The following is a 12,919-nucleotide window of genomic DNA, read 5'->3' as shown; positions in this document are numbered from 1 at the left end:
GCAGCCTCCCGTGAGTACTTCTCTCCATCTTCTCGCCTAAATCTTCTCCTGATCCGTCCTTTGGAAATGAATTCTTTGAGTTGTTGGAGGGGGCGGGGCCAGACGGCGCCCCCCGCGCAACGGCTAACCGCTACAGATTAGCCGCGGCGAGGCTGCTGGAGCGGCGTGGAGCCGGCGGACCGACCAAACCCACCCCAACCCGGCCCAGCGGGATGCGGCGCCCCGGCCGGAGCGTCCTTGAGCGAAATATTCCCATTTTAGACACATTTTTGGGTATATTTAAAGACAATAACTTCAGATTCGGGTGTTATTTGTGTATATATACTGCTCAAAAAAATAAAGGGAACACTTGAACAACACAATGTAACTCCAAGTCAATCCCACTTGTGTGAAATCATAGTGTCCACTCAGGAAGCAACACAGATTCATTTGGACTTGTTTTAAGGACATTACATCAAAGTTGGATCAGCCTGGAGTTTGTTTTTACACTTTAATTTGGAGTGTGATTCCTCATCCAGACCTCCATGGGTTAATACGATTGATTTCCATGGATAATTTTTGTGTGATTTTGTTGTCAGCACATTCAACTGTGTAAAGAGCAAAGTATTTCATAAGAATATTTCATTCATTTAGATCTAGGATGTGTTTTTTAAGTGTTCCCTTTATTTTTTTGAGCAGTGTATATTTTTTCCCACTATTCTGTCGTCTAGTATCCTTGTTGTTGTTCACTCTCCTGCATATTCTCTTTTAATTGTCTCTTATTTATAGTCATATTTATTTATATTGTCATTGTTACGCTTAATTTCCCCTTTTGCGATCAATAAAGTATATCTTAAGTAAGGCTAGCATGAACACATACGTTTAGCATTTAGCTGCTTGCTAACGTTGATGTGAAAAAAGAGGGAACGGGAGGTTTTGCATTTTAAACTTGCGGTTTTAATTTAGCGCAAACGAAAAATAAACAAACAAACAAAAAAAAAAAAGATTTAGTTGCGCTCACGTCGTCCCGCCTTCTGGTGGCGCCAGAAGCGAGCTGAAGCGCAGCAGCTGCAGGTCGACTTGCGGCCGCGGTTCTTTCCCCTGCGACCAGCCGCGGCTGGGCGGCGGCGGCGGGGGCGGCAGGTCGGCGTCGTCATGGAAGCACTGGGCGTTGTTGTTGGAATCCGGCGGGGAAATGCTGCGGCGGCAGCGGACCGGGAACGCCCCCCGGTGGCGGCGGCGGTACAGCAGGCAGGATGCTAGCAGCAGCGCCGCCACCAGGAAGCAGAGCAGGAAGAAAAGCACGTAGACCGCTTTCGTCTCCGTGGAGATGGACGACTTACAACCTGCGGGGGGGCACACGGTGTTAGCTTCCTGTCCTGGCAAGCCCCGCCCCCTCATCTAGGCCCCGCCCCCTCAGCACTTACAGTTAAAAATGCGGTGAATACATACAGCGGTACCTTGACTTAAGAGTTAAATTGGTCTTATGTCACATTTCCCTGAAATGCTATGAATCCGTTCCAGCGCCGCGGTTTGGTTTTTAAAATAAGAAAAACGTGGAAAGAAAATATAAAAAGAGATTTAAAGGAATACACTGGTTTTATTAAGTGGCTTTACCTTGAAAATCGGGTGAAGTTCTATCCATAACTTCCTGGCTACACACTTAATGCTACAATGTGTTGCTAAACGTGCGCTACATTTTAAGTCTTCATTTTTGGACGGAGTGACGCCGCTCCTCTTTTTTAAAACCATCAAACCAGACCCGACCAGCTTTGACCGACTCATCGGTGACGGATTGCCAACTCCTGACAAGCGAGTAAACAACACGCACACGTTTTTCCATATTTTCTCTGGCCTACCTAGCGGCGGTAGCGTATCCGACTGCCTTAAAACGCCACTTCACGTCGGTGTCGAACGCTCGTCCGTCTCGCTTCTACCTCAAAATCCACTCACCGACGACTTGGATCTTGGGAATACTCTTAACTCAAGGCGCTCTTAAGTCAAGGTTCCACTGTATTTCCCAGAATTTTCCAGAAATCTTAACAAGATCCAGTTCCCTTCCGGTTCTTCTGCGCTACCTGAGCTGCTGGCGTCCACGCAGACGGTGCCTCCGGGCCCCAGCCGGGACTTGTCGTGGAAGCCCGGCCTGCAGCGGCAGGCGTAGGAGCCGAACTGGTTCACGCAGTCGGCGTGGACGTCGCACAGCATCAGATGGGTCCCGCACTCGTTCACGTCTGGGGAAACACGCCGCGGTGAACTCCCCGTCGCCCTCCTCCTGACGAACACCTCCCTTTTTTTTTACCTCCGGCGGAGACGGAAACCACCACGGCTTGCTGGTCGTGCCCGGAGAGGGCGATGCCGGTGCCGAGGAGCCCCTCCAGCCCCGAGTGGATGGAGCGGTAGATGTGCGAGGGGTCGCGCCCCTGGCCGGCGTTCAGCCACAGGATGTACAGCACGCCTGCCTTTAACCTGCCAAAAAAAAAAAAAAAATGGGAACCAGTAAATCGCAGTTGGGTTGGCGACGCTGAGGTTTTGTAGTCGGGGGGCGACGCGCAGCAACCTTTTTATCCTTTTGGGGGTCATGGCGAGCTGGACAGGCAGCGCAGCTAGCTGTTTGCTAATCTAGGACACATACGGGAGCGATGACGGACGGTCACGGCGTCTAAATTTGTGATACTCCAACAAAATAAAAGCCGACTGAGGTCCGTTTCCGTCCAAAGCCGACCCCTCGGGAGACTCCCTTCTCGCTCACCAGGCTCTTCACCGAGGCCATGAGCGCCTCGGCTAACTCGTGACTCGCTTCGGTCGCCCGGGTGAAGGTCAGCTCCACGGCCACCTCGAACAGGTGATCTACCGGAGGGGACGAATTTTAAAAACAAAAACTACCGACGGTTGCCGTTCGCAGAAGTGCAATTGGGCGACTCACCGCCCGGGAGGTGCGACATCGTCGATTGGTTTCGGAGGTTCACTGCCGGGAGAAAGAAAAAAGTGAAGGAGGCGTTACAGGTCAGGAGACGCCGCCGCCGTGCGGACACTCACAGTGGTGTCTGCGGTCGGACAGCGGCTCCATGTCGATGGGGTCGGGGTGCGTCTGCGGCGAGTCGGGGGTCGGGGGTCGCGAGTCCGAGGCGTCCGTGACCACCTCGGCAGCCGGTCCCGAGCCCACGCCGATCAGCTCCTCCTCTGGCGGTGAAGCTGCCTCCGTATTTGGCGGAAGAGCGGGAGGCGTCGCCAAGTCGGACCGAGGTGTGTGGGCGGCGCCTCTTTCCGAGCGCGACGTCCTGAGCGTCAAAGGCGGCACGGTGGACGACGGCGGCGGCGGCGGCGGCGTGGACGTCTGGTGGTTGTCGGATGCCGTATGGTCGTCTTCCTCCTGAGGAGATGGAACTTCTTCAGGAGATGCGATGTTACTGCTTCTGTATTTACCGCTACGCTGATGATACACAACTTTACATCAACCGCCGCTTGTCTAAAAATAAAAAAGCGTTTAAGTCACTTTAAAATGATTGGATCCTGAATTCCAGCCTGTAAGCTGCCACTTTTTCACTTGCTTTGAACACCGCGGCTAATTTATGGATTTTTTGGGGGGGGGCTAACAAGCTTCACGACGCCAAAACATTTAGCCTCGTCACATCGGACCGACGAAATTCTGAGGCCGTTCAATTCTGACATGGAAGATACCAAGAAGGATCTGGGAAAGACCAAAAACTAGCCCCCAGATAACGCTCCTATTCAATCCAGGTAATATCACTTTTTATTCCAACAAACGCCCCCCCTCCGTTAGCATAGCAACCCCTCTTGGAACTAGCTTCTGCAGATCAACTCTTCCATTTCCATAACTTGGACCCAAAACTCTGGCGGTTGCACTCGTAAACTCCCCACAGGTCATTAGAACCGAATAAGCCTCTTGGGCGAGGGCTAAAACGTCTTCAAGTGAAGAAATACAGGTTGCGAGAAGACGCTGAAGCATACGACTAATGTGCGCAGGAGGAAGACGAAGGTAGCCGTCAGCTAGCTGGTGAGGCTTATAGTCAGGTGCGCCTAATAGTCCAGAAATTACAGTCACCATTTTTAGATATACGTCACCTTTTTGGGGTGCCAACAAACGCGCCATTAGCTAAAAGATCCGCGTCGCTCGCCTCGCACCCACCTCCACCTCGGCCCAGGTCCCCTCCACCCGCTCGCCGGGGGGGTCGTAGTAATCCTCCTCCGGTTCCGACCCGGCCAGCGACGGGTCCTCCACCACTTCCCCCGACAAAACCGCCTCGTAGTCGGGGAGTTCCGGGACCTCCTGCGGCCCGAAGGCCCGGTAGCGTCCGTAGAAGCCGCGGTACCGCCGGCCGGGCCGGCCGGGGATGAGCAGCACCACGTGGAGGGTGTCCGAGGAGGAGGCGAAGTGAGCCTCCTGCCAGCAGCGCTGCAGGACCCTGTGGGCGCCGGCGCCGCCCGCCGGTTCGTCCACGTGGATCTGGTCCTGCTTGAGGTGGCAGTCGTCGTAGGGGGTCAGGTCCTCCAGGTGGAGCTGGATCTGCCTCCCGGGATCCACCCGGATGGTCCAGTTGCACCAGAGGGGCGGGTTGGAGCACAGGAAGTCCGGGGAGAAGAACTCGCCGCGCTCGCCGCGGAGCAGCTGGTGGCAACTGCGCAGGGCGAAGAAGGCGCCGCCGTCATCGCCGCCGCCGCCGCCGCCGGCGGGTCCGTCTGGGGAGGCGGCGTCGCAGGGTTTAGAGGCGGACATAAGAATAATAAGAATAAGAACAACTTTAGTAATCCCGAAGGAAATTGCTGTGCCAGAAATACAGAAAATATAACAGTGATAAATAATAAAAGGCAGAATTAGAAATAAAAATAAACTATAAAGTGTCTCAGTGAAACTATAAAGTGTCTTAGTAAACAGTGATAAAACTATAAGTGTCTTAGTACATCGAGGAGAAACATCCGGAAGCTGCGGACGCCAGGCGCCATCTTGGGCCTGGTTTCCATGACAACCGAATCCACACAGAAGGCTAACTTCTACCATTCTAGTCATTTTAGATGGTTGCTGGTTGTTTTATAAACAAACAAGTCCAGACATAGTTTGTTGTCAATTTAGTACTTGATTTTGGTTTCTTTACTAGTTTATTTAAGAAAAAAAAAGGTAAATATTTAAATTCTTTTTTTTTTTTAAGTTTCAAGTTGCAATTTTTGTAAGTCGCTTTGGATACAAGCTAAATGATTGAAATGTAACGTTACAAAAAGAAAAATTAAAATGTAGCACTCATTAAAATAAAATAAAAAGTTAGACACACACACACACACACACACACACAGAATAAAAAAAGTCCAGTCACTCAAATTAAACGTGTGTGTCATGACATGTATGTGTGTGTGTGTGTGTTAAACAAACCTGCATGACTCACCTGGAGGATGGTCGGTCACCTCTCCGTAGAACTACAACACACACACACACACACACACACACACACACACATACACACATACACACATACACACATACACACATACACACATACACACACACACACACACACACACACACACACACACACACACACACACACACACACACACACACATACACACACACACACACACACACACACACACACACACACACACACACAGATTACAATTAAATTAAATGAAGGGCGGTGTGTGTGTGTGTGTGTGTGTGTGTGTGTGTGTATTGGAGTGCGCGTGTGTGTGTGTGTGTGTGTGTGTGTGGGGGGGGGGTCTTTAACCTGCGCATGCGTATGGAGGCCGCCGAGCAGCAGCAGCAGGAGCACGCGCAGGGCTCGTGGGCCGGTGAAGTCCTCGTGGGTCATTCCGCAGCGTCTCGCTCGTTCGTCCGTTCGAAACTCTGGAACGAGCGCACGCGCCTCCCGCCACCTCAGTTAAACCGCTTCCGGTTCCGGTCCGCTTCCGGTCCGTTTCCGCTTCCGGTCCGACCAGCTGGGGCTCGTTGGCTTCCTAATTGGGCTTCCGGTCGCCACGAGGTGGGGCGAGTGAATGAAAGAATGCAATTAAATAAATACATTTAATAATAACAGATGAATAAATCTAAATAACGAAAAAAAAAGAAATAAACGAATATATAAATGATTTAGATAAATAGATGGTGATAAATAAATTAACGGACGGAGTGAAAAATAAGCTGAGGATTAAATACATAAGTGATACAAAAAAAAACGTTTAAATAAATAGATATATTCAAAACAATTTACAAAAAAAGATTATGTATATTTGAATGTCACTTTCACTTTTATTATTGTGAAATTTTTTGACTTTTGAGGTTTTTTTTTAATATCATTCAGTGGGGAAAAACACACTTTTAAAGATAAAAAATAAATAAATTAGTATGTAAATAGTTGTCAGGGAGAAAACCACACATGGAGATTGTCAAACTGAAAATGTATGATGAATTATAGATAAAAGTCTCATTTATTTTACTCGGATGAAAATTAAAGTTTCCAACTGTGACGCTGATTTACATCAATTCATCTTCACATCAAAATATGATTATTATCATTTTCCTTCTGATTGTCGTGTTTATTTTTAATTGAAGTTCTGAAACGATGAACGTATTTGCTCGGCAATACTAAAACTTTATCCTTTTATTTCATCATTTCCTTTCCCGCTGTGTTTCCACGCGACGCCCGTCTGCGGTTTGTGATTACATGATAACAAACACACGTTCACCAGAAAAGTCCATCATTTCTCTTTATCTTCCAGAAACTTTATTTCCGTCAGACGTCATGTCATTAGAACACGATGGGCTTTTAGCCTTAACTTTAACACTTTATATTTTATTATATTTCTTATTCTCCCTCCTTCCTACGATTATCTATTATTGTTATGTTTCGCTTGAAACTCTGATGCCAGATTTGATGAAACAACAATTATGATAGGAAATGCGTCCTTGAAAAGAAAAAAAAAAAAGAAAATAAAATCATCAACGTCTGCGGAAATGCGGTGACGATGCGACGTCTTTTAATTCCGATTCGGCGTCGGGGTTCGCGGCTCACTGGCAGCCGAGCTCCAGGTCGACCACCCAGGGCCAGATCTTCAGCATCTCCTGCGGGCTGCAGCCGTGGACCAGCATGAGGCTGCGGTAGATGCAGGGGTTCCGCCTGGACTTCCCGTCGATGTCGAACGTCCTGAAGCCGGGGTGCTTCCGGGGCGCCAGGCCCAGCCTCTGCAGGCACATCCCCGTGTAGACGTCGTCGATGGGGTAGAGCGCCACCTGCCGGGAGACGGCGTGAAGCCGTAGCGCCAGGTCGCCGGATAGGAGGTAGCCGCCGCCGCCGGCGTACGGCGGGTACGCGCCCACGAAGACGCTCTCCGGGATGAAATACTTGAGCTTCTTGTCGCGGTGCGGACCGGCGTCGGTGATGACGTCGCCGATGAACAGATCGGTGGCGTTCTGGTCGGGCAGGGAGCGGAGCAGGTCCAGGATCCGCGGCGTGTTGACGAAGACGTCGTCGTCGCCCTTGAGGACGAAGCGCGCCCGCGGACACTCGCGGGCGAACCACTCCAGGAAGAGCACCTCCTTCAGCGTCAGGTTGAAGAAGTTCTCCCGGTAGTCCCACAGGAGGAGGTCGCCGTGCAGCTCCCCCTCGTGCTCCAGCATCCGCAGCAGGTCGGGATGGTCGTCCTCGGGTTTGGCGTTGCCGAGCAGGAAGACCGTCGCCACCGTGCCGTCGGCCACCGGGCCGGCGCCACCCCACGTCTGGCGGATAGCCTGGCGCCGGTCGAAGTGCTGCGCTAGCGACTTGATAACCAGCAGCAGGAAGGGCGCGTCCTTGCACAGGCGGGGCTGGCGGATCACCATGGGGTACGACCTGCAGCGCATGTACAGCAGGAAGTCCTGCAAACCTTGCGGCAGGGCGTAGAAGTCCGCGACCTGCACGCGGACCCCGTGGTCGGGCTCGCACGGGTTCGGCGGATCGCCGAGCTCGCCGCGGAGGAGCCCCGGGTTGAAGATGGGGCTGTGGAGGAGGTCCAGCCGCCGCTGCTCCCTGTTCCAGAAGGAATCGCTCAGCTCATGCAGGTGCCAGAAGCCCCTGGACGGGATGAGGATCTTACTCTCCGGCCCGGACCTCCAGGAGACGCCCACCAGGACGCAGATGAAGACATTGAAGGTCATCGCGAAGTAGAAGAGCCTCATCTTCCTCCGGGCGACCGGCGCGATGCCTTCCTTCGGCATCTGCAAGCAGAGGGACGGGATGAGAGCCGGAGAAACCGCGCCTTCCCGGGATTCGGGGAACATGGCGAGGAGGACGGCGAGGATCTGCCGGACGCTGTGGGAGCTCAGACCGGCTGCGCACAAGGCCGTGTTTTCATTCCTAATCTGGAAGAAATGTTTCCCCTCCTCCTCCTCGGCGGCAATCACACGTTTCCAATTTTCCTGCCTGCTGTCGCCCGCGATCATTGTTTCCCGATCGCACGGAGAAAATAAAAAGGAGGATGCTGCTCGTTACCGAACCCCAGTCATCTGATGTTTTTTTTTTCCTATTTTAAATTTTTCTTTTATGATGCAAATTTTTTTTGATCTTACTTTTAATTTGATATTTTATTTTCTTACGTTGTCATATTTTTGCATTTCAATTTATCCTATTTTACATGTGTATATCATTTGAAATCATATTAAATTTGAACCTATTTCAATTTTAATTTTTATTCTAGTTCACAAAATATTAATTTGATATAAAATAAAAATAAATAATAATAGAATAACAAAAAAATATAAATTTTATTTTTTATTTTTATTAAATTTATTTATTTATTAAATAAATATTTATTTAATATTATTTTATTTAATATAGTAATAATACTAATAATAACAAATAAAAATATTTAATATTATAATGTATAAATAACTATTTATATAAATAAATATTGATTAAAATTGTATTAAATATTATATTATATTTATAATATATATATAAAAATATATGTATATATTTTTTTTTCATACATTTTTTTTTTAAATATCGATTTAAAAAACATGAAATGCATCAGATCTCCTCCGCATTTCCCTTTCCACTCGCTCGACCATCGCAGCGACTTCCCCGTCCCCCCAAATTAAAACTCTTCCCCACCATCACCGCGGTTGTGAAACATGCTTATTCTCAAAATAAATCCAAAACAACCTGCAGTTTACGGGCCCGAGGCACCGACACTTTACGCCTCCTGAGCTGACGGCTCAAAGGTCAAACCCTGTCTGGCGTCTCAGCCAAAGGGTTTCTTCCAGGGCGTCGCCTACCTCGACAAGACGAATTCTTCCGTTCCACCCTCTTTATCCGCCGAGCCGCAGCGCGGATCCAGTCCTCGGCTTTTTCCCGGTGCCTCCCGCCGTGCACGCGTCAGTCCCTTCGCCGTCTCGGCAGAAAAGCGTGTTAGAGGTGCGGCCGAAGCGGCGGCTCCTCCTTCCCGCTCAAACGTACGCCTGTACCTGCTCGTCTGGTCTTGCAGGGAATCCGAACCCGGCGTTACAGCAGTCAGGGTTTGGTCTCCTCGTGAGAGACGCGCATCACCTGTTGCTACTAGAGGACGGCCTTTGACCTTTGACCCCCACCGCAGATCCTCTTGATGCCAAAGGAGGATGTTGTTTAGCATGTATGCTAACTGTAACCCGATGCTCGGACAGTACCGCGTGAGACTTGTTTTTAATGTATTTTATTAAACATTATACAAGCTAGCGAGATAAAATAGGCTATAAAAATGAACCACGGGTGATTATTTAGCGCAGTCGGGGGGCAATTCCAGCTTCCACCGGAGGAACGGGCGGGGTTTAACCTGGCAGTCATCCACGGGTCAGGGTCCACTTTCCTGTTCGTTCCCACACCGACGCTTTCGCCTCGTCAGACATTTCGTACTCGCGTGAAATAATCTGGGATCTCAGACACGCAGAGTAAACGGGAACGTTTGGATTTTTCACAGTAGCTTCTCGTGAGACCAGGCACAGGAGGGACGGCTTTTGGCACGGTCCCCTGTCGTCTCCGATCCCGCGGTGGCCGACCAGGAGCCTCGGTCCTGACGAGGAGGACGAGGCTCGAACCCGTCCGAATCCATCTTGCGGAAACACTCGGGATAGATTTGCGTCCGTTTCCTCGGTTCAGCTCTGCTGGACGATGCCGTTGATGCTCTGTTGGATGTCGGCCATTTTCTTCAGCACCTGACTGACGGCGGCTTCGTCGAGCTCCAAGCAAACAAAGTCAGAGCCCTACGAGAGGAGACGCGTCATTTATTTCTACTATTTCAGGTCATTTATGGTTGATTTGGTGTTTAGGACACAGGTTAATTCCTGCTCCCTGTGTCTGCCTCACCTGTCCCGTTCGGCCGAGCTCCAGCTCCATCAGAGCGACGGGCCCGGCGTGCGCGGCGCCCCCGCGGCTGGCCGCCGTCTGCAGGTCCACCCTCCAGGAGACGCCCCTCAGGCCCGGCTCCCAGCGGCTCTGGGCCAGCAAGCTCTCCCTCACCCGGACCCTCTGGCTTTTCCAGAAGCGGGCCAGGGCGGCGGCTTGTTCGGCGGTCACGCCGCCGCTGTGCTTCTTGGTCTGGGCCGTGAGGAAGGCCTCCAGCTGAGCCTGATCCATGTCAGCAGTGGCGATGGACTAGGGAGCGCCGGAGGAAGAGACAGATCGTCAGTTTTAGCACCAAGAGCACATTAATAATTAATGAGATACATCTTTTTGATGACCAGCAAAATGAGAGAACATTTTAATCTTTAGTAACCCTCCTCTTGTGTTAGGGTCGCCAGCGACCCGGTTTAGTTTTTAAATGCATAAAATAATCACTTTTTTATTGCATCAAGGCTTCTTGACTTTGTCAGGAACCTTGATTTCAACAAAATTCAACAAAAACTTTTTTTTTCACTGCATTATAAAATGCTCTAGTTAAAATTATGTCCTTTGTAGTCGACCCGGGTATAAAAATAAGATTACAAAGCAATAATTATAGCCAAAATTTAAATCATAAATGCATTGTCAGCCAACACGATGACAGGCAACTCCTCCCCCAATCATGTGAGCTTCTGGGGATGCTCATTTGTCCAGGATTGCTCCAAAAAAACAAAACAAACAAAGATGAGCATGTCCAGTCACGTCCTTGACATGACCACTGGACTGCAGGGTCACAATATCACTTGTGACATTTTTTTTACCACCTATGACTTTGGACAAGAACTCCTCAAGAGAGAACTTACCATGGTGGGCACAGTGAAGAAAAATAAACCTGAGTTGCCTGCTGAAATCGTCCAAGTTTGTTTTTACGGACACCACCACCGTTGTCTCATATTGTCCAAAAAGAAGACAGAATGTGATACTTCTGTCTACTCTTCACAAAGCTGCAGCTGTGTCATCAGGAAGTGATAAAAAGCCCACAATTATCCTTGACTATAATAAAAACAAAGGAGGAGTGGACAACCTGGACGAGCTGACAGCACCTTCACTTGCCAGCGAATGACCAGAAGATGGCCAATGATATTTTGTGTTATGACCTGTCCTGTGTTTCAGTGTGTTCCTTTTTAAGTCCTATTGCTGACATTTTCTTGTTTCTTTGCATTTTCTTGAAGAAAATATATATGGGTCGAAAATGACCCATAACACCATCGATGTTACTATAGTTAAAAATTTTTAAATGAAAAAATTAAATCAACAAATTCATTTCAGAGATGTGTTCTATACCCCTTACCAGTATTCTGGTAACACAACATCCTTTAATTTACTAAAATTAATCTCTTGAGGTTAATTTTTCTGTTTTTTATTGAAATCGAGAAGTATACTAATAACAATAAAAAGGCCCAGAGAACCACAACAAAAAAATTTAAATCCAATGTTTTCATGGATAAGGAAGCCTAACAAGGTAACCAAGAGAAAAAGAATTGAATAATTTAAGTTTTTATTTTTAGTGTATTTTAAAGCTGATTTAAGACACGGGTCGAAACCGACCCGTTAACACCGGGGATGCTACCAGAAAACTAACACAGGAGGAGGGTTGAAAGCCGAAATACTCCCAAATGAGCAAGAAATGCACCCTCGATTTGCAAGCGTAACCAACATTAATATCTCAAGCTAGCGATAACTGGTTAACAATGAGTAAGAGATTAATACGCTGCTAGTAAGAGAATGCCGGAAAATCAGGAGAGAATTGGCTTTAAGTAGTGGATAAATTATCTAAAATTATCTAAAAGAACTTTAGTAAACAAAACCCGGAAATGAACTCGAACGACAGAAACACACACCGGAAGTAGCCTGTGTTTACGTTACATTTCTCTAAGAGACGCCTGAATACAATTAACATGCATTCAGATTGTTTAAGAGCGCTTTGATTTGTTATTGCAGTTTTGAAAATCATAAATATTCTGGGCCGGTGCATGTATAATGGAGGTTCCCGGTTCACCGCGGAGGACGAGAGAGTCCGGTACCGGCGCGGTTTACCGATGCTAGCATTGGGATCGTTAGCTCCGCTATCGCTTCGCGGCATCGTCGTCTCACCTTCAGCAGGCCTTTCATCCGCTCCAGCAGCGCCGTGAACTCGTCGTGCGGAAGCTCCGGGTACAACTCGCTCCGTAGCAGCTCATCGGTGATGTCGCTGTTGTTGTAATAAACTTTCTGGGCGATTCCGTTCAGCAGGCCGCTCAGGGACTTGGTCGGTTCTGCGTCCGCCATCTTTTCCGGCTTTGCCCGGGATCACGTGGTTATGATCACGTGATATCAGTGCTGAATTATGGGACTTGTAGTTCTATAATACTTTCATCTAAATTGCCTTACTCTGTACACTGTACACACACACATACACAAAAAATGATTCAGATGTAACAATAAAAATTAAATAACGAATTGGCAAAGTAGATAAGTTAAAATAACTAAAAGTGCAGAGCAGTTGCCATCAGATGGAATAGGCCGCTTTAAATGATGTCCATTTTAATTTGTAGTCT

At 48.6% G+C, this 12,919-nt stretch overlaps 3 protein-coding genes across 4 annotated transcripts; all 3 read right to left on the bottom strand.

Annotated features, from left to right (window-relative positions):
* Positions 1-996: 996 nt before the first annotated feature.
* Positions 997-4,717, bottom strand: LOC147228411 (uncharacterized). The gene is made up of 8 exons (XM_086156129.1): positions 4,268-4,717; positions 3,019-3,178; positions 2,906-2,947; positions 2,732-2,829; positions 2,540-2,601; positions 2,282-2,448; positions 2,058-2,213; positions 997-1,325 (listed from the first exon to the last, which is right to left on the bottom strand). The coding sequence occupies exons 1-8, from the start codon at positions 4,715-4,717 to the stop codon at positions 997-999; spliced, it is 1,464 nt and encodes a 487-aa protein (XP_086012255.1).
* A 1,584-nt stretch (positions 4,718-6,301) lies between these two features.
* b3gnt2a (UDP-GlcNAc:betaGal beta-1,3-N-acetylglucosaminyltransferase 2a) lies at positions 6,302-9,513 on the bottom strand. Of its 2 annotated transcripts, XM_086156530.1 has the most exons (2): positions 9,245-9,513; positions 6,302-8,185 (listed from the first exon to the last, which is right to left on the bottom strand). In XM_086156530.1, the coding sequence occupies exon 2, from the start codon at positions 8,183-8,185 to the stop codon at positions 7,001-7,003; it is 1,185 nt and encodes a 394-aa protein (XP_086012656.1). In that variant the 5' UTR covers positions 9,245-9,513; the 3' UTR covers positions 6,302-7,000. The 2 variants fall into 2 exon arrangements, with proteins under 2 accessions (XP_086012656.1, XP_086012655.1); XM_086156529.1 differs by lacking the exon at positions 9,245-9,513 and having other exon boundaries at positions 6,302-8,486.
* A 127-nt stretch (positions 9,514-9,640) lies between these two features.
* commd1 (copper metabolism (Murr1) domain containing 1) lies at positions 9,641-12,690 on the bottom strand. Its single transcript, XM_086156531.1, has 3 exons — positions 12,477-12,690; positions 10,308-10,595; positions 9,641-10,204 (listed from the first exon to the last, which is right to left on the bottom strand). The coding sequence occupies exons 1-3, from the start codon at positions 12,648-12,650 to the stop codon at positions 10,097-10,099; spliced, it is 570 nt and encodes a 189-aa protein (XP_086012657.1). The 5' UTR covers positions 12,651-12,690; the 3' UTR covers positions 9,641-10,096.
* Between the last annotated feature and the right edge of the window lie 229 nt (positions 12,691-12,919).

Source organism: Fistularia commersonii, chromosome 12 (genome assembly GCF_037954325.1).
Source record: "Fistularia commersonii isolate RoL2024-O1a breed Wild chromosome 12, RoL_Fcom_v1.0, whole genome shotgun sequence".
NCBI lineage: Eukaryota > Metazoa > Chordata > Actinopteri > Syngnathiformes > Fistulariidae > Fistularia > Fistularia commersonii.
This window is presented reverse-complemented; position numbering and strand designations above follow the sequence as displayed.

Bases quoted from the DNA above. Each gene is read 5' to 3' on its own strand.
- commd1 (XM_086156531.1), bottom strand. From the start codon at position 12,650: ATGGCGGACGCAGAACCGACCAAGTCCCTGAGCGGCCTGCTGAACGGA. The intron at 10,596-12,476 runs GTGAGACGACGA...GGCGCTCCCTAG, and splicing joins GGATGAAAGGCCTGCTGAAG to TCCATCGCCACTGCTGACAT. The intron at 10,205-10,307 runs GTGAGGCAGACA...CTCCTCTCGTAG, and splicing joins AGCTCGGCCGAACGGGACAG to GGCTCTGACTTTGTTTGCTT.
- LOC147228411 (XM_086156129.1), bottom strand. From the start codon at position 4,717: ATGTCCGCCTCTAAACCCTGCGACGCCGCCTCCCCAGACGGACCCGCC. The intron at 3,179-4,267 runs GTCCCGGAACTC...CCAAATACGGAG, and splicing joins GGGCCTTCGGGCCGCAGGAG to GCAGCTTCACCGCCAGAGGA. The intron at 2,214-2,281 runs GTAAAAAAAAAG...GTGTTTCCCCAG, and splicing joins GGTTTCCGTCTCCGCCGGAG to ACGTGAACGAGTGCGGGACC.
- b3gnt2a (XM_086156529.1), bottom strand. From the start codon at position 8,410: ATGATCGCGGGCGACAGCAGGCAGGAAAATTGGAAACGTGTGATTGCC.